At 49.8% G+C, this 24,400-nt stretch overlaps 1 protein-coding gene across 1 annotated transcript in view; it reads left to right on the forward strand.

The window, feature by feature from the left end:
- The window catches only part of LOC119095840 (guanylate cyclase 32E), a 165,072-nt gene extending 153,730 nt beyond the window's left edge, over positions 1-11,342 (forward strand). Inside the window, exons 32-34 of the mRNA XM_037218692.1 lie at positions 1,415-1,492; positions 8,721-8,823; positions 11,230-11,342. Coding sequence (XP_037074587.1) covers positions 1,415-1,492; positions 8,721-8,823; positions 11,230-11,342 — 294 coding nt within the window. The remainder of the gene's footprint in view (positions 1-1,414; positions 1,493-8,720; positions 8,824-11,229) is intronic.
- Positions 11,343-24,400: the final 13,058 nt, after the last annotated feature.

Below are 24,400 nucleotides of genomic sequence, written 5' to 3' on the forward strand. Positions count from 1 at the left end.
CTTTGCAGAATCGAGGCACTTTTAAAGCATGCATAGCAACTCTGTAAGCAGTTGAGACATTGACAACTGGACGTCAAGGTCCGGCTCCTGACCACACGCTGTGGGACGTGCATGGGTGCGATGCAGCGCTTGCTAGCTCTGACATGTATCGGATAGTCTCGCAGGGAGCAAAGTAGCCTGGATATTCCGCCGCGATCTGCATCGTCCGAAATGCTCACACTTTTATGTTTCTTTTCTTTAGCTTATTTGTTTTTCTTGCGTCCGAAATTATGAACAGAAACTCAACCCACCATGAACCAACCCGGCAGCCGCGTAATACGCATGACTTTTGTTTACAAGTAACTAAAAATGAAATGGAATTCTCGTACGCATTACTTTCCCACGGTATCGTGATGAACTCATGACCTAGGCCAGGAGCCAATAATTCAACGACCTAAAATTGACAATGGGAAATAATACACATAGAGGCATAAATAAGTGCCGGTACAAGGCTGCCATCCGTACCAATGCATGCCTTTCGTACTTTGGAAAACGACGATAGCCGCATTTGCTGTAGACATACGCGATTCCCATCGTGTTGTTTGTATGCTGCCTACACAAAATGTCCATCAGAGACAACTTCTGCTTCTTAATCAGGATCAATTGAAATTGACCAGGATTAATTAGCATTGATCAGGATTATTCAATCTAAATGATTTATTGAGAAGTGTATCGATCGCAAACAAAAGACGGCAGAATACGTATTAAAAATTAAGCCCTACATTTCACGACATTTCCGTCTGCATGCAGCTGTTCGCGAAAGCGGTGTGACAAGGATACAGTTAGAAGCTATGTGTATCTTTTTAGTCAGAGCATTGTCATTGTCACCCATGCTTACGACGATTACATCAAAAAAAACGAGTGGCCTAATGCTCACCTTATTCGGAGTATTGCTCTAATCGTGTATCATCTCCACGCATCTAAAGCGGTACACAGGGTGACATTATCAAGCAACCTTGGTTGCTTGATGAAAAAGGCTGCAGCCTCTTAGTCTGTGGATTGTGAGGTCGTTGGATTTGAAATTGTACCTCCTCGGGTTACCTGAAACGTGTTTTTCGTCTTTGTCGTTGATGGTGTGACTGTGTCTGGAAGATCAACAAGGTTTGCATTGTGTAGCGGTTATTTATTTCTCACGCGAGTTTTACGAAGTGCTTGAGATTGCGCTCAGATGGCTGACGCTGAACTTTTTTTCCAGCGGTTATAGCGAGCGTGACGGTTAACAGTCTAACGTACTGAAGTCTGTTTATTACCAGTGCGCTCTTCCACAAATCACGTCGCATCCGCTGTCCTCAGCTGTCCCGCTTCAGCTGTTCAATAGAGCAGAGTATGGTATGAAAGCCGGTGACACCGTCCGGCGCGATGTTCCTGCTCGCAGCTGCACCAGCCAGCTGCTGACCTGGTCCCTGCTCTGACCCGACAGCTGCACGAACATCGCACTCCGCTGTCGCTGCTGGCGCCGCCGCGAGCCCCGGCCCCCGCCGCAGCCCCGGCCCCCGCGCCGGCCCCTGCGCCGCCCAAGGCGCCCCTGCTCCGCGAGTCAGTGCTGACTGTGGCGGACAAGGTGGGAGCCCTGTGCGGCTCCAGCCCCTCCATCTCCCTCATCAGAACGGACGTCATCTGAAATGGCGGCAGCGTTGGGTGAACCGGCCGACATTTTTGGCTCCCTTGGCGAGGCTAACACCATCTGAATCACTGACTCCGGCGTTCTTGGTGGGACGGAGTGTCGTGCCCAGTGACACTGTTTTCTCTCCCATGAGGAGCCACACCACTTGAAATCGCAGTGTCGGGGAGCGAGTGGCGCCCTCTTCGTGCTCCTTCCAAGTCGCGGCGTCGGTATTTCCCGGAGCTGCATATCTTCAGCCCCCGCCGCACGTCCCAGCGTTGTGATCGGACCTTTCCTCTGCATTGCGTGATGTAAATGTCAGTTATTTTCCACGGCCTTTCCAATCAGAACGGTGACCAAGAGTGTGCTTTGCATATGCTGCTCGACACCTATGTGACTGTTCTCACAGTTCCATGTGTCTGCGTGTAGCCTACATCGCGATATGTGCTTGGAAGAATGTGTGCCTGGATCTCAAGGAGTGTCTCATGGGTGTTGAAGGACCATCAGGCCGATTCATTCAGTTTTTCTCTAGATGTTGGACAACTGTAGCCTTGATATTATAAATTTTTTAATGTTCTAATCGCTAAATGCTTGACTTTTAAAGACAGGCGAAGTTTATGCCAAGAGCCGGGATTGCATGCAAAGTTTATGGTGTAATTGTTTCAACGGACGTATACTACTAGACCACGACCATTATTTCGAGATGTATTTTTGAAATTCATTAACATTGCTGTGTTCGTGATTTATGTTGTGATTGCGGTTAAGTAGTTTTGGTACTTTGTAAGAGCCTGTTGCGTAGTCAGTTGTTAGCCTATCTTCTCACGCGTGCTATTGACATTATTCTTGCATGGATGACTTTCACGCCCCCTCCCTCTTGTCAGTTCCTCCTGCTCCTGAAACGTTTTCAATGAAGTCATTGAACTATGACATCCCATTTATTTATGTCTATTGCACTAGCCTTCATAATTCCTGCGTTTTAGGTACATCATTATTTCTGGGTTGCGAGTGACAACGCTTCTAGAGCCCAGCGGAGTTTTGTTTAAGTCACTAACGATAGTTTTCAAATCAAGCCATCGAAGTGAATTGTACTGTTTGTAACAGAAGAAAATACCATTGGTTTTATCGGAGGCGTTTAAGGTATGCCTCACGAAGCAGATCAATCAATGGCGAAGACGAGGAGAATATGGCATGTGATGGCCAAGCGCCATTGTCCTGTCGTATCACTGCTAATTATCCGAATAATGTTTAAGCCAGTCCTGTGCATTGTTGAGGGTTCCAAAGGGTGACAAAGGTACACGTTTGTAGATTTTATGGCTGAATTGCTTTGCTAGCCGAAATAGGATATTAACTTCGGTTGCAGTAGGTCGAACAGTGTACAAAATTTATATATTACTCATGAAACAGTTATGTTTTCATTGATAGGTAGTGAAGTGTCTCTGGTGTTAAGTGGAATGGCTGATGAAAATGTAAAAGTTTCCTATTTGTTACTCACATCACCGACACACTGAATTTTTGGTTTGCCAATCTATAATATAGAACAATATAATGCCAGCCTACTAGACAGACCACGGTATGTATTACATCTTGCTGCAGGAACACCTGCCTTTCCAGTTGGGCGATTCTGGGAGGCTGAGGCAGTCCTACCACTTTTCTAGAGTCCGCGTGATATGAGGTCGAAAGATCGGTCGACTTCAGTTTCTGTTTCGCTGGCTGCTTTATCCAATGAAGCAGTCAGGATGTTTAGCATATAACTCACTTCTCTGTTCGGGCTAACTGTACAACTTCTTCGACGTAGATTATTTAGGAAGTGTTGATGTTCAAAAACAAGGTTGCAGAATATTTGGAGATGATTGTGTTCGCGGCGGGGAAATCTTGGTGACTGCATGAGGTCACTGCGTGTTTTGTGGTCACAGCTGGTGCCAAGGGCCGTTCAGGATATACGCTTCGGGAGGGGGCAGCACGTGAGATATTAAGACCACTCTCGCGCGGCAGACTTTTACGAGAGCGGAGAGCGATTGGCCATGTGGTGAAGTGAAGCAAACGTCACTCTGCCTATCCAGTTCGCGTGTGATAATAGCACGGGTCAGCCTCCAACAGCGCGTCGCGTGTGATGTGGCGCCATTGGTGCGAGGTGGGCAACTGCCGTCACTTGGCGAATGTGATGCTGCACGCGATTGCTGGTTCGAGGGGTGACCGAGATGCTGTACCCACCAGCCCTGCTCCCGCTACGCCGCCGCTTTTCGTTTTCGGCAGCCACTGTGGACCCTGACTCTGATGTAGTTGTGGTTGCGTCTAACATTGAAACAGGGTTTTTTTTTCGTCAGCGTGGTTCGATGTAGGTATCGCTCTTGATCTCAAGGGCACGGGTCACCATTTGGTTCAGATAAAGCGTAAAGGACCGCATTAGGGAGATCGCTTTTTCACTGGTGAGACTATGACAGACTTTTTCAGAGGGTAGCGCAGAGTCTGAGGGACAAACTGAGAGGCAATGTGACATCGCCCTGTTTTCAAGCGCGATAAGGTGCCGTAACACGGCTGATGTAGTCTCGTTTAGCATCATTTTTATCATTTCCATGTGTTTAATGAACTTGATTGACTAATAAGCTACTTCCCGCCATGTTTCATAAAACGAGGCAGTGTTTACCCCATGATGCACAACTAAAATCAGATCCAAGAGTCGTTAGTTATCATTCCCGGGTTCTGCTAATGTGATTCAGGGCACGTGAGTACTAATTATTAGACATTCCAGAACCGCTTACACCATGTTGAATTAGTAATGTATCGATTTATGAAAATCGTTGAAGTATATGTGTATCTGAGTCCATAGCGTCTCTGATGATACACGGGAATATCCTCGTATAAAGGTGAGCGGCATCGTTGACAGCGCAAATGTATATGTTTTATGTTGAAAATATGTATAAGTTTGGAAATAAAGGCACGACCATAGAGTCTGTGCATGGACGACCAGTGTCTATTTGAGAGGGGGTTCAGCCTCAGGCATACCTCCGCTTCTTGAAACGCGCACGGATATGGGTCAATTTGACCCTATTCCGAGAGTTTTTTTCCAGAACAGCTTTCTACCGTGCGACGTAGCCGAGCCAAACTGGTTAGCTATGAGCAAGGCAACAGGCGATCTTTTGTTTTGAATAGATGTATATATATATATATATATATATATATATACATATATATGCATGCACGTATACACAATCTATATATATATATATATATATATATATATATATATATATATATATATATATATATATATATACTTTGCAGGGTTCTTGACCAAATCAGGCCATACCCAGACGGTGCCTGTCAGCGGATTCCTAGAAGTCCAACGCGGTTAGCCGTCATACTAATTTCTATCATCTAATGTGCAAACAGAGCAATGTTTATAATATGTTTAAAAAACGTACGAGCACTTAAGGAAGCAAGCACACTGATACAATTACCATCAACCGTGGGAAAATGCATCCCGGTTGCACTTAAATCAATGACCAGGGCTGCTCAAGCATCCCACGTCATCCCATAAGGGATAAACGCGGTGCGGAACATGAATTGTACGACTTACTGGTCACAAAACCTGCGGTGATGAACACAACCAAGAATACGAACACGCTTGTCTACTTTTTCGTTTTGACATCAACTGACATGAGCAAATGATCAGTGACATAACATTGCATAAATCCCTATACGCAATTACTTTTGACATGATGATGGCTAAACACCATGACGCTGAAAACATATTTGGCTCTCTATCTACGTGGCGATGTCGATAAGAGTGCGGTCTTCATTTATAACCTGCTCCAGAATCCCGTTGGGTTTAATGTCACGATCACAGTTGCCAATGCCGTGAACCGATCGCCCGTTTATCCCATACTGGCCGGTCGGCTGCTGGCGCGCCGCTACGCATGATCCGCCAATGTTCAAAATCGATTTGTGACCGATCTGTGAGAGGCCCCGTTGATTTCGTTTTAAGGCTAAACGGCAATACGGTCCTCGATTGCGGGTCAGTTTAAAGAAACTCTAAGACACCATCACTCCAGAAAATAAAGTCGAAGGTCAAACTAGGTCACTGTATGAGCATAGGTAGCCTTGAATATTGCATTGATCCATGTGTCAGAAATGTCTCAGAGAAAAGAAATACTAGGGTTTCCAATGCACATTATCCAAACCTTTCACGCTGCAAACTGTTCATTCGCTAGCGCAAATTAAAACATAGGGTTGGTGACGTCATTGCGTATGTCCATGAGCTCTTGGTTCGTTATCGCCACCCCATACGGCTATAAATATTTCATAATCGTATTTTGGCGGTGAAATTACCTGGTATAGCTGACCTCGTCAAATCTGAATCATGCTGTGCTGCAGTACACCTGTCACGGTCGATTTGCCGTGGATAAACCGTGGGTTGAAGATTGTTTTTGAGTTGATGTCTTCATTGAACATTTGAGGGACTACTTAGCGATAATTTCCATTGTATTGGCTTTCAATCCATTTACTCCGCGTGAGCTGGCATATTTTAAGACCTGGTCGGGTCCTAACCAATGTTTCGGTGTAAAATTCTGATCTGATCCGCAAGCCGATCCGATCCGATCCGATCCGATCTGATCCGATCCGCGAGCTGATCCAGCCCATGCAGCGCTCTAGCTGGCGTCGACATAACACTGCGACCAGCCACATGATATTGATGCACATCTCAAAGATTCACACACTTCGTGGTAAGCTTTACTAGCCTTCAATGGCTGCGTCAATGTGTCTTTGATGATTGTGTCAAATGTGTCAATGATTTCTTGCTACAAGGTGCACCTTAGAATGACGATGGCGAGAGTCATGATCGCGATAAATATGAATCATGATTCAGTCATGAATCACGGGATCTTGACCCCGCGATCCGGGCTCGCACTTCCGTGGCCGAGCTCGCTCCTGCCACCGACCCAGAGCTTGTGTCCACGACTCCCGTGGCTTCGACATACCCACTCGTTGACAGGACTGCATTAATATTCGAAGCGCGGACAGCGGCGTGCCTTTCCGGTTTTTTCGGACCGGCGCGTCAAAGAAGGACATCTGCCAAGGGCCGGCAGGATAAGAGGTATGGGCGCACGGCACCCGATGGGCGGCGCGAGAGGAAAACAACACAACTATCTCACCCCCACCCACCCCCAGATCCTCGCCGCGGATCTGGTGATGGGCTGATCAGCGGCGCTAAGCGGGGCCTGGGTCAGAGTGGGCTCGCAGAACCCGCCCGCTGCAGGAGTGGGCGGGCCCTGCACCGCCGCCGGCGACGCGCCGCCCCAGTTCCGGCCACGGGGCAGGTTGGGGGGGGGGGGGGCGAAGCTCCGGAAGATAGATACGCCGGCCCGACCACACATGGGATGGAGGGGAGATCGCGGCAAAACCATTAGGCTGTGCGAGAGAAGAGGACGGACCGACCTAGTTTCAAGACATCAGGAACAACTAAAGCACATGGAAAAGGTCTAATGGGGCTAGCAGGAGCCCTCAGAGGCTTGATGCTAGAGGCGAGTCAAGGAGTTTCCACGGCAGATGAGCACGGTGCATCAGCAGCTGACGGCTCTGCACCGCGGGCAGGACGGCACCGACGCTGACCGCCTAACGATGACCTGAGGCTCTTCCGGCGACGGAACGTCGGCGCCGACACACACAATGTGGGTCCGCGGAGCTGTCGCCCTTCATCGCAGCATGACCGCTGCCGCTGTACGCCCCAAGTGCATTCCAGGACCCCTCCCCACCGGGCGGTGCAAACCACGTCAACCTCCTCCCTCTGGCGTGAATGGGGATGGGGGGGGGGGGCCTGCCACTGCGTCTCGGGGCGAGAGGTGAGACCCCCTGAACTAAGTAGGTAGGGGGGAGGCGATCTGTCCCGCGTGGTGACATGAGACGTGGGCGTTAGGACAGGACATCACGATCTGTCCCGCGTGGTGACATGAGACGTGAGTGTGAGGACAGGACATCGCGATCTGTCCCGCGTGGTGACATGAGACGTGGGCGTGAGGACAGGATATTGTGGTATATCCCGCGCGCAGGCCCGTGGTTAAAGGCGCACAACCATATTCAGGAAGACAGCCGTTCATGGTGCTTGATCGGACCTTCCGGTCCGTCAATACCCCAGTCGCCCGCGTCCTCCATGCTCTGTGGCTGATATGAGTATGTGTTAGTGTGGGGTCTACCGGAGCCATAACGTGCCAAGTCGTGAGTTCACATAAAAAGTGAGTTAATAATAACAAGTCGTAATAGTGAGTAAATAAGTCGTGCGTTAACATAGTAAGCCATGTATTAACGTCCGGCTCGTATGCTGACCAATGGGCTCCTCAGTATAAAGCTGCTCTAGTGGGGAGTAGTGACAGCAGCAGCCGCCGATGCACAAACACCAGCGGCAGCCACACGGCAGCACAGAGCACACACATCTCACGTAGACTCCCCCCCCCCCCCACACACACACATTAACACCTGCACGCGATTTGTTCTTCAGGTCAAACGGCTGTACAAAGCTCTTCAGCCTGGCACAAAAATTATGTTTATGTTTATATGTTTATGTTTATAACATGTTTCTAACAGCTTAACAAGTTGACGTGCGTTGTTCGTGATGATGGCGTTGTTCGTGATGATGGCAACTGTCTCGCACCGTACTGACCTTAGTAGCGATTAAGGTCACGCAAACGTTGGTTTCTGTTCTTCTGTGACTAATTTTAACCTATTTGGTCATTGAGCATTTCATCGTGGCATTCGCTGGAAGGAGCACAACTGCGGGTCTCCATTTTCCCGACCTCCCGACAATGAAGCTCTGCGTACACTGGCCCTCTCCTGGGCCTTACCCGAAGCCGGCACCGACCGTCTCCTGGGCCTTACCCGAAGCCGGCATTGACCGTCTTTTGGGCCTTACCCGAAGCCGGCACCGACCGTCTCCTGGGCCTTCCCGAAGCCGGTACCGACCGTCTCCTGGGCCTTACCCGAAGCCGGTACCGACCGTCTCCTGGGCCTTACCCGAAGCCGGTACCGACCGTCTCCTGGGCCTTCCCGAAGCCGGTACCGACCGTCTCCTGGGCCTTACCCGAAGCCGGTACCGACCGTCTCCTGGGCCTTCCCGAAGCCGGTACCGACCGTCTCCTGGGCCTTCCCGAAGCCGGTACCGACCGTCTCCTGGGCATTACCCGAAGCCGGTACCGACCGTCTCCTGGGCCTTACCCGAAGCCAGCACTGGCCGTCTTTTGGGCCTTCACCCAAGCCGACGTCGAATTAGACGCGCGCTGTTTTAAGTTATATGCCTGCAGTTCCAGGCATTCTGAGCCAGCGAACAGAATGGCTTCTCCGCCTCAAGGCTAGATTTGAAAGCAAGAGAGAAGCTTCGGACCAGTTGTTCCTTTCTCCTCAAGTTGAGCTCCAGCTCAGCCATATATATTAGTCATCGATGTGCTGTGAGGACTACGGGCGCACAACGTCGCCATCTACGGGACTCGTGGAGGACGACTGCCACGTAAGGTCGACTTATACGCACTAGTCATTCAGACACAGTTCTGAGTCGCGGAAGAATGTCAGTGACTGAATACTGAAAGGAATGGCTTCCAGGCCACGGTCATTGTTGGCATTGCAAACAGTGGACAGCTGAGCGCGTGGACTATAACGTTAACGCAGCAAGCTCTCTTACAGGAAGTAGTGGTCGCAATTGATGTTGTTTCACCCGTTGGTGTGTCCGGGAACGGATACACACCTGAAGTATCATATATAAGGTGAGAAGGGTGTTCTAGTCATTCAGAAGGCTCATTGGATGAGCGTCGCCCTGCCCTTGAGAACCGGGGGCCGCTGAAACTGTCCCAATGTGTTGGTCTGTCGCATCTAACCTGGAGTTTGAGAATGCTAGATAATGTGATCCTGATTCAAGGTTATTGAAACCAGAAGCGATTTTGGCCGCTGCGATGTGGGGGTACTTGTAACTATTGGGTAAAACAATTGTGATATGAGCAGCAACATGAAGAACATTGTTTTGATGTATTTTGATCCTCATGCAAAATTGCATTCCTAGTGGGCAACAACCTGCGTTCAGTATCAAAGTGCTAGCCGGTCTATGACAGCAAAGTGCATATTATCTCCAACAAAAATCAAGAACTTGATCCACGGGTGGCACCGGCGATGGACGGTGACCCACGCTGCCGTGGAACGCGCGCAACGTACCGACATCGTCACATTAACGAGTTCCTACATCACAAACATGGTGTGGTTCATCACATTTAGAGTGATAATGCTACGGTTTCTGATAGATATGGCTTCGGGCGGCAATTTATACTGTTTCAAATTTCGTTGGCGACACAAAATACACAGCATTCACTCCAGGTAAGTGACCTGGTTATGTCAGCACTCTTCTTAGGGTGATCACCTAAACGGCACGCCTCCTGGATGTGCGCCCTTGGTTTGCACAGATCTGTTACCACATCACCATTTCGAATGCATATTAATTATAATGGAAGTCCATCCCGCACCTCAGCTGCCAGACTGCCAGTGCTTAAGCCATGTATGGCGGACAACTCACGAGTTTGCATTCTTGAAGCCACGCCTATTCGATTGGAGACCGTTACTGCACAATACATGGACAATTGGCCGAGAGAACCGAAAAAACACGAAGTGTTCTTGTCGCTGTTACATGATCCACCGAAGAAAAAGGTCACACAAACTGCTCACTCACGTATAATTGGTTTATTACATGGAAGCGGTGGTGTGACGGCCATCGTAGCAAGCTGCGCTCATTGCTTACGCAGGACTGCGGTCTCCGTCCTCCCTGGGAAAAGGGAGATCACCCCTCCGCCCATGAAGATTACACCTCTTCCCATGAAGATCACACCTCCTCTCCGCAGGAATGCGGCCAAATTTCCAACGTCAAAGACTGCGGACGCGTGTACGATAGAGTCAGCAGCTACGTAGGTCGATAAGACGATGGTGCGGCGGAGCAAGAAAATGCATGCACACGCAAGCCACCGACTGGGCTGACATAATGGCCGATCCCATACGCTGCCAGCCAGTGCCCGGTCAAAGCGTCATAGACGCTATGACCGCGCACTTGCATAAAACTAGTCTAAATCTTAGCTTACTTCACAGTTATGTTGTCAGCATAAACCCATGACGACTTTCTGCTGCTCGGAGGTCACACAGCTGTTGTTCTTTTTTGTCTTTTGCACGATTGCTGGACTGCACGCTCTCTCGCTGCACGTTCGCTGGACTGTGACCCCGCAATGGACTCCCTTGCTGGCGCTATCTCGTTCGCTTGATCACCGCGGTCAGTCCAGCTCGACGCTGCAATGCGCCCCCATCACCGTCCTTACACATTTTCCGATCTTGCGTGAGAGCATGCTCCCTTTTGAAGATGAGGTCTGTCTTCTTCGGGAAGCCAGCCTTCCAGTGAAGCAGTCGCGTATACCTCATTTGGCATACATTCCACCATCCGCCTCACCAGCGCCTCCGTCCACATATTGCCCTCAACCGTCCAGCGTCTCTCTGCACCACATCCGAACACAAGCTGGGAGTTCATCGTCCAGCATGCTCATACCACGGCAAGTCAGTCTCCCCGGTGCCGGCAGGCTCCGATGCAACCATCTCGTCCGACAGTTGGTGCGACAAAGCCCTCAGCTCCTTGGCATCCACCCTCGAGGTGGGCGCGTGGCGCCTGCAACACGACGTGTTCGTTGGTTGAATGGTCAGCTCGGCTCAGTTCTGTGTCCTGTCATGTCGAATATTCAGTTATGTGTCCTGTCACGTCGACTGTTCAGTTATGTGTCCTGTCACGTCGGCTGTTCAGTTCCTTGTCCTGTCATGTCGGCTGTTCAGTTCCGTACCCTGTCATGTCGACTGTTCGGCTCTGTGTTCTGTTACGTCGACCGTGCCATGATATGTCCTGTCATGTCGACTGTTGAGTAATGTATCCTGTCATATCGGCTGCTCAGTGATGATATCATATCATATCACAGACCACCTTTCTTCGCTACTTGCATATGCGCTTTGGTTTCAAAGCATGTGCGTGACGCAGGAGACACGCTAAGATAAAATTGGAAAATTGTCCACCGTTAAATACAAGCATCGGAACGTTATGTCACTGTCTATCTATGATGAGCGTTTTCAGAGCGCAAGTAAAGGGGTAAGAGCGAAGCAGAAAAGTTATCTCAGCCTCGCGTAGCGCCTGAAATATTCAGGCAAAGTCCCTGCGGCCATGATTGGACGAACGCGACATTATAGGCAATATGGGGCTGTACACCAGCGAACGTAACATTACAGGCCATCTCCACATCCCGGCATCCGGAGATTGTCCCGACAGCATCACCAGCCTTTCCAGTGGTTATTTGATATCACCGGTCCAGCTTGCCTGCTTGACCGGCCCACATCAGCAGACACCACGTCTCGGCGATCAGACACACCTGGCCGACCATCCAGCGCCTTCGCAAGGCAGCCGTACCCCTCACACCCCCGCCCACACGCACCTGGGCCTGCGAGCGCAGCGAGCGGCCGCCACCTCTGCGGAGAGCACGAGCAGGCTGGTGTGCCCCTCACGCCCCCGCCGACACGCACCTGGGCCAGAGAGCACAGCGAGCGGCCGCCACCTCTGCGGAGAGCACGAGCAGGCTGGCGTGCCTCTCACACCCCCGCCGACACGCACCTGGGCCAGCGAGCACAGCGAGCGGCCGCCACCTCTGCGGAGAGCACGAGCAGGCTGGTGTGCCCCTCACGCCCCCGCCGACACGCACCTGGGCCAGCGAGCACAGCGAGCGGCCGCCACCTCTGCGGAGAGCACGAGCAGGCTGGCGGTGGCGCCCAGTAGGAGCACGGCGAACGCGCCCATGGTGTGCAGCAGTGACGCCTGCACGGTGAGGTCACTGGAGCACACCCTGCTCGAGTCCAGCACGTTCCGGTACAGCTTCTCCACCACGCCGCCCTCGTTGAGCAGATGAATCCTGCGTAGCGTCCAAGGTCGGGACCGAGGTTACCGAGGGCGGGGACGTCTCTCGAGTGCTCTGTTATGGAGTGCAGAGGGAGTTTACCAAGCTCGCGGGGAGTCACTGAGGGTGAAGGTTGACCGGCGACGTATGAGAAAACTTTTGCGTGGATGATGCTGGGAAAGCCGTGAGGAATGTCAGAGAGGAGATGGCAGCCTGATGTTTCAAGAGTGCCGCCAAAAGCAGCCTTCGTGCGGTTCTGTTGGACATTTAGAAAGTCCAGCAGCTGTTTAAGACAGCAGATAGACGTGAGGCCATATCAGAATTGTCTGAGCCCAAGTGAGGTAGGCGAACAGGACGATATCGGTGAGGCCGCCTCAAATATTTTGACTTCTGTGTGTATATATATATACATATATATATATATATATATATATATATATATATATATATATATATATATATATATCAAGTGAACACGTATCACATTCAGATGGCATGTTATGTCTACTGAACGAGAAAGATACCTCACGGAAAAGTTTGATTTCGTCTTGATTATAAGTTCAATACTGACGTTGAATGAAGGCCGAACCTTCGAGTTGTTGATCGCATTTCTAACTAAAAGAAAGCTGGAGGAGGGGGAGGAGAGGCTAAATGCTACAGAATAACAACGAAGAAAACTCTGCTTCTCATCAAACAAAAGTATACGTGTCTGTACAACTGCGGCACACACACATGCATGCCAAACAATCGACAGTGACAATGACAAGACAGTTAAGACAATTGTATGGTGTCTAAAATAAGACAGAAGACATTGATAGTACAGGCAGTTAGGAAAGCAAAACGAATCATAGTTAGAGATCAGCCCGACGGGCCGTCAACAGCCACACCCAGCCCCACCTCTAAACCTAACAAAAGGCCGGTCAAGCCGAAACCAGACATTCTTGCCGTGAACATCGGCTTAATCAAACACTTCCATATCGCCAGAGCTCAACTGCTCCCGTAGGCCACGTCGCGTTACTGAGACAGACACCAAGAATAGTTCTCCATGGACAGCTGTGAGTTCTGCCGCATCGAACACCTCCGCGGCGATCACGTTCAAAGCATCTGGTCAGCAAAGTTTCAAACATCTCGGAGAACGTCCATATTGTCTATTTTTGTACTGAATTGCCCAGCGCTAGTCGGATCATGTGCCATTGCTTCATGAGTGCAAACTGCACCACAGACTGTGCCCTCACCAGAAGAGTACGCAGGCTACCGCACTTGTTGAGACGTGAGGGTCAAAACTTCACCACAGACTGTGCCCTCACCAGAAGAATACGCAGGTTACCGCACTTGTTGAGACGTGACGGTCAAAACACATTCGAGTCCTCTGTAGACGTGCTCAGCCACTTGATCGACAGCATCGTGCGTTTGCAACATACGTGTTTGATGTGTCTTCTTTGATTATGCACCTCCAACATGTCCTCACATGCTTATTAATGCATAATAAGGGAAAATTGTGCTCACTGCCTGCTTCACTAAATGGAATGCTAGGAGGCTGGTAGGAAATCTGCGTTGTTCTTTTCCAAAACCTTTGCGCGATGCCGATAAACATAGCCTCATTGCCAAATCACATCGCTTAACGATGTGGATCAAAAAGTGTGCCCGAGTCCTCCACGCACCCGCGATTGAAGAGGTCTCGGTACGGCGAGTTCTTCTGCAGCGCCAGGGCGATGCCACCCGGCACGTAGCTGACCGACAGCTTGTGAACCTTGCAGGCGATGGCGGGATCGATCTGCGACAGGTAGTAGTCGGCAGCCTCGTTTGATGCCAGGAATGCATAGTTACCTTGCGCGACCTGTCAACGAAGTACGCTGGCTTTACGCTTTGGCATTCATCAGGACAACTGAACGACGTCGTGTCGTGATTTATAGGTTTAGATCACAAAACACTGCATGAAGCGGCTATCATGCATTAACCCGGGTACAGCGCACTTATAAACCTGCAAGATAGCCTTTTGACGTCCGCTACAAGAGAGATTAAACCCTATCTTCAACACTATTGCCACGAGAGCTCTTTGCTATGAACCACACACAGCGCAGAGATGATGAACAATAATTTCAAAAAACAGCTGCCGTAACCAAACAGGTAAGCTGACAAATGGACAGTGCAGGCCCGACCTTCCTGAAGCCTTCCTCGTACGTATCCACTAGGTTGTTGGCACGATCCGGAAGCACGTGGCGGTCCCAGACCTTCTGCATGGTGTCACAGTCCGGCAGGGTGCTCTCGGTCAGGCGGCACCAGTCCTGCGGCCATGGCGTCAGCACCAGCCGTGATCGCCGCCATTGGGGACCGAGCAAGCCCGGGGCAGCCGTTATGGAGGCTGCCCCGGCTTCAGGCCGATTGCCCGTTTGAGCCACGCCAGATGCATGTAGCGAAGGCTTCACAGACCTTTCAGATTAGGGCTACCAGGACATCCTTCTGGTCCGCTCAGTGACACCAGCCACACATAACCTGACCTTCTCACCAGCAAGTTATCTGGGGCACGATCACCGCGACAGCGGTAGGATGCGAACAGCATGTAACACCGCCATACGCATCAAGATAGTTGCGAAGATATAACCAACTAGCCAGTCCAGCAATACCGATGACACATCTCGCCATACTCGCCAGGAATTTCTCTAAGAGATTACCATCCTGTCAGCCAAACGATGCTGACAGGACAAAACTTTGTTATACACATTAATAAGTTTTTCACTACGACATTTTGCCACACAAGCATTTTGCCAGCCCAGCGATTTTAGCTGCACCTAAGTCAGTCTCGCCATGAAATTACCTACGACATCACGATCCCGCCATCCCGGTGACATCAGCTGCACATAACTCCACCGCACCCACCAGGAAGTTCTCCAAGAGATCTCCGTCTTTCCAGCCAGCGCGCCAGTCGGGCAGCAGCAGCAGGCCGCGTAGGTCGGTGAAGAGCGGCACCGCCTCGTCGGCCGCGGCCAGGAACGACACCAGCGTGGCCGAGTAGGCCGTGTAGATCAGCAAGCCCAGTACCAAACCGCTCAGGAACGTGATGCGAGAGGACAGCGCACCTGGCGTGATCTGTCGGAGCAGTCACCTGCTTGAGCGGGTTAGTTCTTACTGCGCTATTGCAGGTTTTTCTTAACGCACCGGAGAGAAGGAGGCGGGTTCCGATTGATTATGACGTACTTTTCTCGAAAATATTATGTGGGGTGCGAGAAAATATTGCATTTTGTATGAGCTTGTCACAGTCAGTGGAACGCGCAGGCACCTGGAAGAGACGGCACTGTCACGAGGAGCATGCGTTTTACCATGAAGAGTGGGGTATGTTCCGTAATCTTACTATATGAAAGAAACAAATGCTTGAAAACCGGGATGCCCCTGTATCATGCATTGAGTGATCTCTGATTTCCTTGAACGAAGGTGAAGATCGAAACTTAATGCAAATGAGAAAAAGCAAACAAACAAACTTAACAACTGGGCTCATTCGCGTACAAAGGTTTCAATTATTTATTACAAAGGTTACAAATAAATTTGGGTCCGACAGTTCACACTGTCGGCGCAATCGTAACTAGCTGATCTGTGTGATACCCCAGACATAATTGTCCTAGGTTTTAGCTGGGGCAACAAAAGGCGTACGACGAAATTCCAGCACGCGGTTCATGATGGGCTAGTCCGTCCTTTTATTCTAAATATTGCTTTATTCTGCATCCTCATCCTGCCCCGGTTGTCTGGGGCAGGCTGTATGGGCCAGTCATGAGTGGGCCCGGCAGGAGCCTTCTCTGAGCGCCTAGCGCACACCCCACGGAGGGGTCACGGCGCGGTGCAGGAACCTGGTCTGAGCGCCTAGCGCACACCCCACGGAGGGGTCACGGCGCGGTGCAGGAACCTGGTCTGAGCGCCTAGCGCACACCCCGCGGAGGGGTCACGGCGCGGTGCAGGAACCTGGTCTGAGCGCCTAGCGCACACCCCACGGAGGGGTCACGGCGCGGTGCAGGAACCTGGTCTGAGCGCCTAGCGCACACCCCACGGAGGGGTCACGGCGCGGTGCAGGAACCTGGTCTGAGCGCCTAGCGCACACCCCGCGGAGGGGTCATGGCGCGGTGCAGGAACCCTGCCTGAGCGCCTAGCGCACACCCGTCGGAGGCGTCACAGCGAGGTTCGACGCTAGTGCGCCCACGTGCATGCAGCTAGAGAATGCATAACGAGGGGTCTGGACTAACTTTATGCACTTGGCGACTCATAAGCAGTTTTATCCTCTTTCTCATTTATCCTGTATCCTCGCGATCCGGGGCAGACTGCACGCGCAAGCCACGGGTGGGCCTAAATGCTCCTTAGTGGGGCCCGTCCGGGTGGCGAAGATAGCCCGCAGAGTGGTCTCTGTGCGGCCTAAGTCTTGGCAGTTGGGCCCAAAAGCTGCATGTAGGTCTGGCCCCCCCCCCCCCCCGCCATATCCATTCTTGTTCATCTCATAGCCCTGAAATGATCCTTGCTTGCTTGTCGAAGAGGCAGGTAATGACCGTTTATGTACAGGTAAATCCTCATCCACGTGACCAAATAACCAAACGTAATTAAGACATGCCATCGGTAAGCATCGACTGCTGACCGATTCCCCTCTTTCGTTCGGACAGTTAGTACATAACCACTGCGGACGCGAGTATTTCAGTGGCCATGTTTGCATTGACCGTGAGCGCACTACAGCCGAGGAGGCGACGCTATTCGCCTGACCTTTCTATAGCGTCACGCATGCCTGGGTGACTTTCTAAAAGGAAGCTCAAAGTATTATGTACAAATGCTCCTGAGAAGGTAGCCAAGGTACCTACTACCAGCTAAGAAAAAAGAGGATTTGAGCCAGTTTTACACCTAGGAAAGTAGCACGGTGTTCCTCATTCAAAGGGGCACATACGTCAATGATGAAGACGTTTTGATTCATACTATGGGCTCCTGTCGTCGAAAATCACTGCAGTCTTCCGACATGCGACCGCAAAGGTGTGTATATAGATGTATAACAGGTGAACTGGACCTAGTTTAACATTGGCCGGACCTGGTAATATGACCTGTGATCTTTGTTAACGTAGTGTTGCGTTTGTGAAAGCGATCATTTTTGGAAAAAATGTGTGACATTTCATGCCAGCGGTTGTGTGCTGGCAGTCTTTTCCTAACACCTAGTCGTTTTCTAGACGCTTATCCAGGGTAATCTACTGGTCGTTGTCTGCTTTTTTCGTTATAAAGACTGGATGCTGATATTGCGGTTGCAAAGGTAAACCCGGGGAGGGAAATTGGCTGGATGTCCCATCGCTTACGGTGCAAGCGTTGTGAATATATTGACACACATCTACTATTATGATTATCGTTTTATGGACTATTTACTGGTTGTAAGTTATTCAGTGCATTTGCGAGGAACATTTGCAACATACACAAGGCAGTAGTAATAACCTCATTCCCCGGAGAAAACTATGAGAATGAAAATATGGATGGGTTGATATTTCGGCATATACCTTTATCAAAACAATAGCGGAGGTGACTATTCACTTCCGCTATTGTTCCGGTACAGGCATGCGTTGAAATATTAACCCAACACTATTTTAATTCTCCTGTTTTTTACGAGAAATAAGGCAATTACCACTGTCTTACGCATATATGTTGATTGCTTCTTTCGAGTTCTTGAATTATACTCAACTGCTGTATTAAAGTTCGAAGTACTTGGGGAATGCTTCGATTACATCTTTAAACTAGCCTGATCGAAAATAAAATAATGAAAATTGCATCCCAGATTATGATGTAAATATGCAACTTTCCCACTTTATTGTAATTTACGGTCTGACCTGGGAACAATTTTGGCTTTGTGTCGTGTCATGTTATCGGGGCTTTACGAAGCACTCAGCTGCTCTACCATTTTAGCTTTACGATTGGGATCGGGCCGAATTTTGGCATTTCGTCAAAAAAGCGCAACACACGATTGAACCGGATCGACTGTTGATGGGCGGCTATCTGCTGGGCTGTGGGCATCCACCCCGGCCAGCTGCACTCACCGGAGCACCCTGCTGAAACACGAGGCCCATGACCGTCCAGAAGGCGTCGCAGTAGGTGCGCAGGTCTCCGCCGGCCAGCGAGTCGGGCGGCTCATAGCCCGGCGAGACGGCCTCGCACCAGCGCAGCACCAGTGACACCAGCACCACCATCACCAGCAGCAGGCCCGTCATCAGCGTGCTGATGCCGCGCGAGTACCGGCTCACCCAGGAGTCGATGTTGGCCTCCACCCGTACGTACACGCATCGACTGTCGGCCACAGGCGCCCGACACAGGCTAGAGGCAGGCTGTAGGCGGCGCGGCACGGGCACTCATCAACGACAGGCAGACTGCGTTTGGGGACGTCACGCGGGCCTGACGGTGTGTTCTGCTTGTGTACGAAGTTCGCGCCTGGTCGCGCAGAGCGGTCCGAGTGTTGCGCTCAGCGCTGGCGCCTCGCCCTTACCTGACCACTGACAGCGGCCGGGTGTAGTCGATGATCAGCTGACGGTCTGACGTCACGGACACCTCGCTGATGGTGAGGTCGGCCTTGCCCGACTGCAGCGCTCCCACCATGCCACCGTACGTGCCGTTCCCAAGGTATTTGCCGTAGGCGTACCCTTCCAGCAGTGTGACGTTCAATCTGCAGTCAATAGATGGCGGTAATGAGGTATATTCGCTAGTCGATGGTCGTTGGGTGACGCTCACAAAAACGGCATCTTGGACCCGAAGCCATCACCTTTTTCCAAAGGCTGTTAACACGCGCCCGGGTGGCGGCTAGATACCCTTCGCTCGGGTGGGGCGGGGTCAATTTGATCACCCTGAGATCTCGGGAATTAAGGAGGCTGGAGACATCAAATTTACAGGGTGTGTTGACCTGTACGTGAACTCACTTAGGTCGAAGATTCAGGTTCTTAGGTTATGCCTTTCGGGTCAAATAAGGTCAAGCAAGGTCAAATTCCAGGTTGGTCTCCAACGTGCCCCCAGAATCTAGATAACCGTTTCTAAGCAAAAGTCCACATGCTCATTTCAGATTAGTGACCTTGTTTGACCTTTTGAAGGTCATGGTGACCAATATCATACAAGATTGCTCTGAGTTTTGCATTTGAATAAGCGACACAGATCACGCTAGGCGGTATGCTCCTAATAATAAAATGTTGACCAAGGTCATTTTAGGTCAATGACCTTTTCTGACCTATAAGAAGTTCATGGAAGATGTATAATGCGGTTCCTGCTATCAAGTAATTCGAAATGAGCACCAGAGACTATGCCATACAGCAAGCCCTGGAGTAATAAGGCAGGTTGTTTTTTTACCTTGGTCTGACCTTCATATCCGACGTTAGGTCAATATAATTTGCTCATTCAACTGTTGCCTAAGAAAGCATCTCAGAGATGTATGACTTCGCCTAACGCTCCGTGTCGCATCAGATTGAACGATTCCCTAGAAATTGACTTCGCTAATACCATAGCCTGAGTTTGATCTGCCATAGGTCAGCGACATTACAAGGTATATCTAAATTGGTGATGTCAAACGGTCCGCTATTTGACTGTCTACAGCTGTGCAAAATTTGGCCCCGCTACGCCGCGCCGTTCGGAAACCATTCTGGAAAAGCCTTCGGTGGGGTCAATTGGACCCCCCCCCCCCCCCTCTCCACCCGAGGGCGTGTTAAGGTTATCTTCACAGGTAGCACTTGCTCGATATATTCTTAGCATCATCCGGCCTGCACTCCTGACCACAAGACACTTCCCTGCCCAAATATCAGGTTGAGGTCCAAAGGGTTGCTTTTTCGTGGCATGCTCACCCACATACCACGTTCCTGACTCCGTATGAAGGCGCTAGACCTTCTAAATCACTACATAATAATCACAGGGATGCAAGTGCATTGTTGGCTTTAATTTGTGCATGGTTTATACAAGTGGAAGTAGAATAGATAGGCCATAAATCAACACGCACCTACCCAATGTAAAAGGTTTTGCTAGATACAGGGAGTGCATAACGTACTTCTGGTGATAAAGTATCCTTTGATCCATGGTTGTAGAGGACAACATGCTCATTCTTCGAGAAACGTTAATTGGGGAGGGGAGTGGTCAAACTAATAAATGTGGGGATGTAGCAATTTTTATTCTGGTAGACACCTGGAAGCGGATCAATTGAAACAGTATTCTTAATTTGAGCTGATGTTCAACCCATAGATTTGGCAGAATTACATTATGTATACAGAAACTACAGTGTTATCATGAAAATGCACTTTCTGATTTTCTCAGACAAGGGGTTGCATGTCAAAACTCTGTCGTACGCTTTCATCCAACAAAGCATGTTCCTACCTGCTCCTCTGTGCTACAGGGCATGGGGTAGCATGTAGGAGTTTGAATATTTCACTGAGAATGCTTTGAGATAAAGTCATCTTGCATCTTGAGGTCACAACAGGTCATGTAATGCAACATAAGGTCATCTGTGGTCAATGACCTATGTTGTCAGCAGCAGAGAGGCTAGATGAACAAGTGTGACGCGTGCAATCACCTCCTTATTGTGTTTGTGAAGCTGATGACATCTATTTTCATATGCCAACGTATCTGTTCTCAGTTTGCTACAAACACATTGCCAAGCGCCGAAGGGACTGTGCATTACGTAGACAACAGCTATGCGGTCTTAAGTACCCGCAGATATTCAATGCACTGTTTCTGACCACAAAAAGTTGTACTGATTACATAGAGCCGGTTTGCACTTTAAAAATTTCAGTTGGATAGTTTAAAAATTTGATCTTAGTTGACTTCAGAAAGGCTCTATGTTACCAAAAATGACCTTTTGTGTTTGGAAGGCTTTTTCCCACAGCTGCACATAATGAAACGAACTTAGATCCATATTGTGAAGAAAAGCACCGTTCTTGTACGCTTCTGGTGGACCAGCTTTGACTGGAGGCCTAACCTGGCCTGACCCATGTGGGAGAAAAAAAAAATGGTCGAAACGAGCTCCCCACAGTCTTAATCGCTTATTTCTGTGCTCTCAATAACCGTCTTGACGTGTTAACATAGGTTTTAACTGTATCCATCGAACCAACCGCTTCTCACCTTTCGTGGCCTCTACCGACCCCACGTTTGGCCTAAGGTCAAAATTTTGGGGTGCATTCTTCATGATTTGGCGAGAATGTTAAAACGAAATCTGTTTTGTCTCATGCGACGTCTGGAAGTTGGAGATCCCATTGAGGGAAGTCAACTTCCTCCCGGCCGGGCGTGGTCGTCTCAGACTCCCGGGCGGGCGTGGTCGTCTCAGACTCTCGCCGGGCGTGGTCGTCTCAGACTCCCGGCCGGGCATGGTCGTCTCAGACTCCCGCCGGGCGCGGTCGTCTCAGACTCCCGCCGGGCGTGGTCGTCTCAGACTCCCGGCCGGGCGTGGTCGTCTCAGACTCCCGGCCGGGCGTGGTCGTCCCAGACCCCCGGCCGGGCGTGGTTGTCTCAGACCCCCGGCAGGCGTGGTTGTCTCAGACTCCCGGCGGGCGCGGGTTAAGCTATGGGCTGTCGACTCAAGGTCTGTGACTAGCCTAACGACGCATCAGACAAAACCTGAGAAAATGCTGCCATTTTTGTTTAATCAGCGTCGCTCGGCCCCTACATCTTGACTTCGTTTCCTGCACATGCGATGGGTCATTTTTCAGTACTGACAAGAATGGTGCAATGGGTGCCTTTGCCAAGCCAACATATTACAGCACCGGTCTATCGTGTGCAAAGCGCTTATGCCGCCATAGCAAAGGCGCCGAACAATAAATGCTGCATGGCGTGACTGGTGGCTGCCCGCGTCAGTTTATGACCGCCTGCGTCGGCCTATGTCGGCGCATGCCGGCTGTGAAACTGCCCAGTCATTAGTGCGACGATAAAGTAGTGTCATAACGTTTGAATGATTGTAATGGTCCTTAAGTATGTAGTGATTTTCTTCGCCTATAAGCGTCACCAGTTTTATTAATGCTGGCCATTTTGGGCCGTTAAGATGCTCAAGAATCAGACTGTCGAAGTTCAGCTACCTGTTGTCTCTGGGCATGGCATGCTAAACTGTAACTGAAATTCGACCCAGCAAATATGGCGGGGAGGGGAGGGGCTTTATCAGTTATCCATTTCCTGACACCGTCTTCACAATATAAAGGTAAACCTCGCTCATTTTATCAGCATTTAGCTAGGCTGGAGCCACCAACAGCTTACGCAGCACATATGTATCGTGAGGCAGCGCCGCTGATGCTCAATACGACCCATAACTTCCGTCTTTGATTGCATCATCTTGCCACCATGCGTGAAGTGAAAATATATTGCCACGGATTGCAGGGAACGCTTGGCAAGTTTTCCCATCAGAGATTTTCCTTGCATAAATGGGGACCCAAAACACGATTGCAACTTTCACAATATGCAGCGGGGCTATGTTTTCTGAAGTGCTTTATGTTTGGAGACTGTTTTCATTTTGCGCTGATTTTTTTTTTTTGTCTCGGGGACAAGCTCTCCACCACTCCATTAACCCACATTGTCATTGTTACGTCTCATAACCGCATAGCACTTGATTCACATTCCTTAAAGGGAGTGTTCCACGTTTGTATGGGTTTGGATCTGAAAAAGCTATGTCGAAGACTTTTGATGCAGCTCACAACCAAGTCCTTTTTAAAACCTAAAGCTCTCTGGTTGTTTAGCTTAAAGGCTGCAAAGGTGTGGGTGAGTGCTTTGGAAGAGCATTTGAAGGTCATCTTCGCATTCATGACGTCACAACAACGTCACTCAAATCCTGTCACTTGATAAGCCATGCGGTGATCAATATCAATACAAATATTATCAAAAAGTCATTCATATCTGCCGTTCGTGAGCACGATTTCCAGATAAAACAGCCGTCAGTTTACTCTCAATCAATATTGTGCAAAACAGGATGACGTGGTCAAACAATGACGTATCTAGGAGCATATTAATTACACAGAGAAATTGTGTTGTCTGGAACAGTCTTTTTTTCTTAACGGTATACCTACAGTGATAAGATATCCTGTTCCATCATATCTAATGCTTACTTCAATATCTTCAACTATGAAATATTCCATTTAAATGTGCACTTATAACCGTGATCGTTGAGCGCGCGCGCGCATCCTGCTATAATTGCAAGAGCCGTTGTAAATTTAGTTATGTGTCTACTCCGTGCAGAGATACATGCAGCGCATGTCAGTTGAAGAAAAACGGTCGAGTAAGCTCGCGTGCACCACTGGTGACTGCCGGACGTCAGAGCTGGTACCGGACAGCTGGCCGAACTTACAGTCACAACACACCTCTATCTGTTGCGTCATACCGGCAAAAAATAAACACAAGCCTTTCACACTCAAGCAGCCTTAAATTGCTAAGGTCTATGTAACGACCATTTTTTGATAACATAAAATGCATTTGTGTTATGAATATTATACAAATATTGCCATCAAATTCCGAGCGATCGTTACCGTCCTATTTTGCACACAACTACGACAGAAAATTGCTGATATTCTGGGGTTGAAGCACCCCAAACCACCCGGAATGATGGTTGCCAGTTAAATCCGTGAAGCAGGGCTTATTTCATACAATGCTGCATGATTATATAACTGTGTGTATTCAACGCACTTTCGTCAGTCATCGCGCGTCTAAAGCATCCTCTCTTTACCAAATGAACTCAAGGAATGTTATTATTTTCGCCTTGTTCAACTGCCATTTGCCTGTGTCACGCGGACGGCGAAACGCATTGCGCGGATCACCATTCACAGGTATCGAGCACAGGTGTGACAGGCCGGGTATTAGAGGCGTCCGACCACAGACACGCCTA

Source organism: Pollicipes pollicipes, unplaced genomic scaffold (genome assembly GCF_011947565.3).
Source record: "Pollicipes pollicipes isolate AB1234 unplaced genomic scaffold, Ppol_2.1 Scaffold_4219;HRSCAF=4965_pilon_pilon_pilon, whole genome shotgun sequence".
Classification (NCBI taxonomy): Eukaryota; Metazoa; Arthropoda; class Thecostraca; order Pollicipedomorpha; family Pollicipedidae; genus Pollicipes; species Pollicipes pollicipes.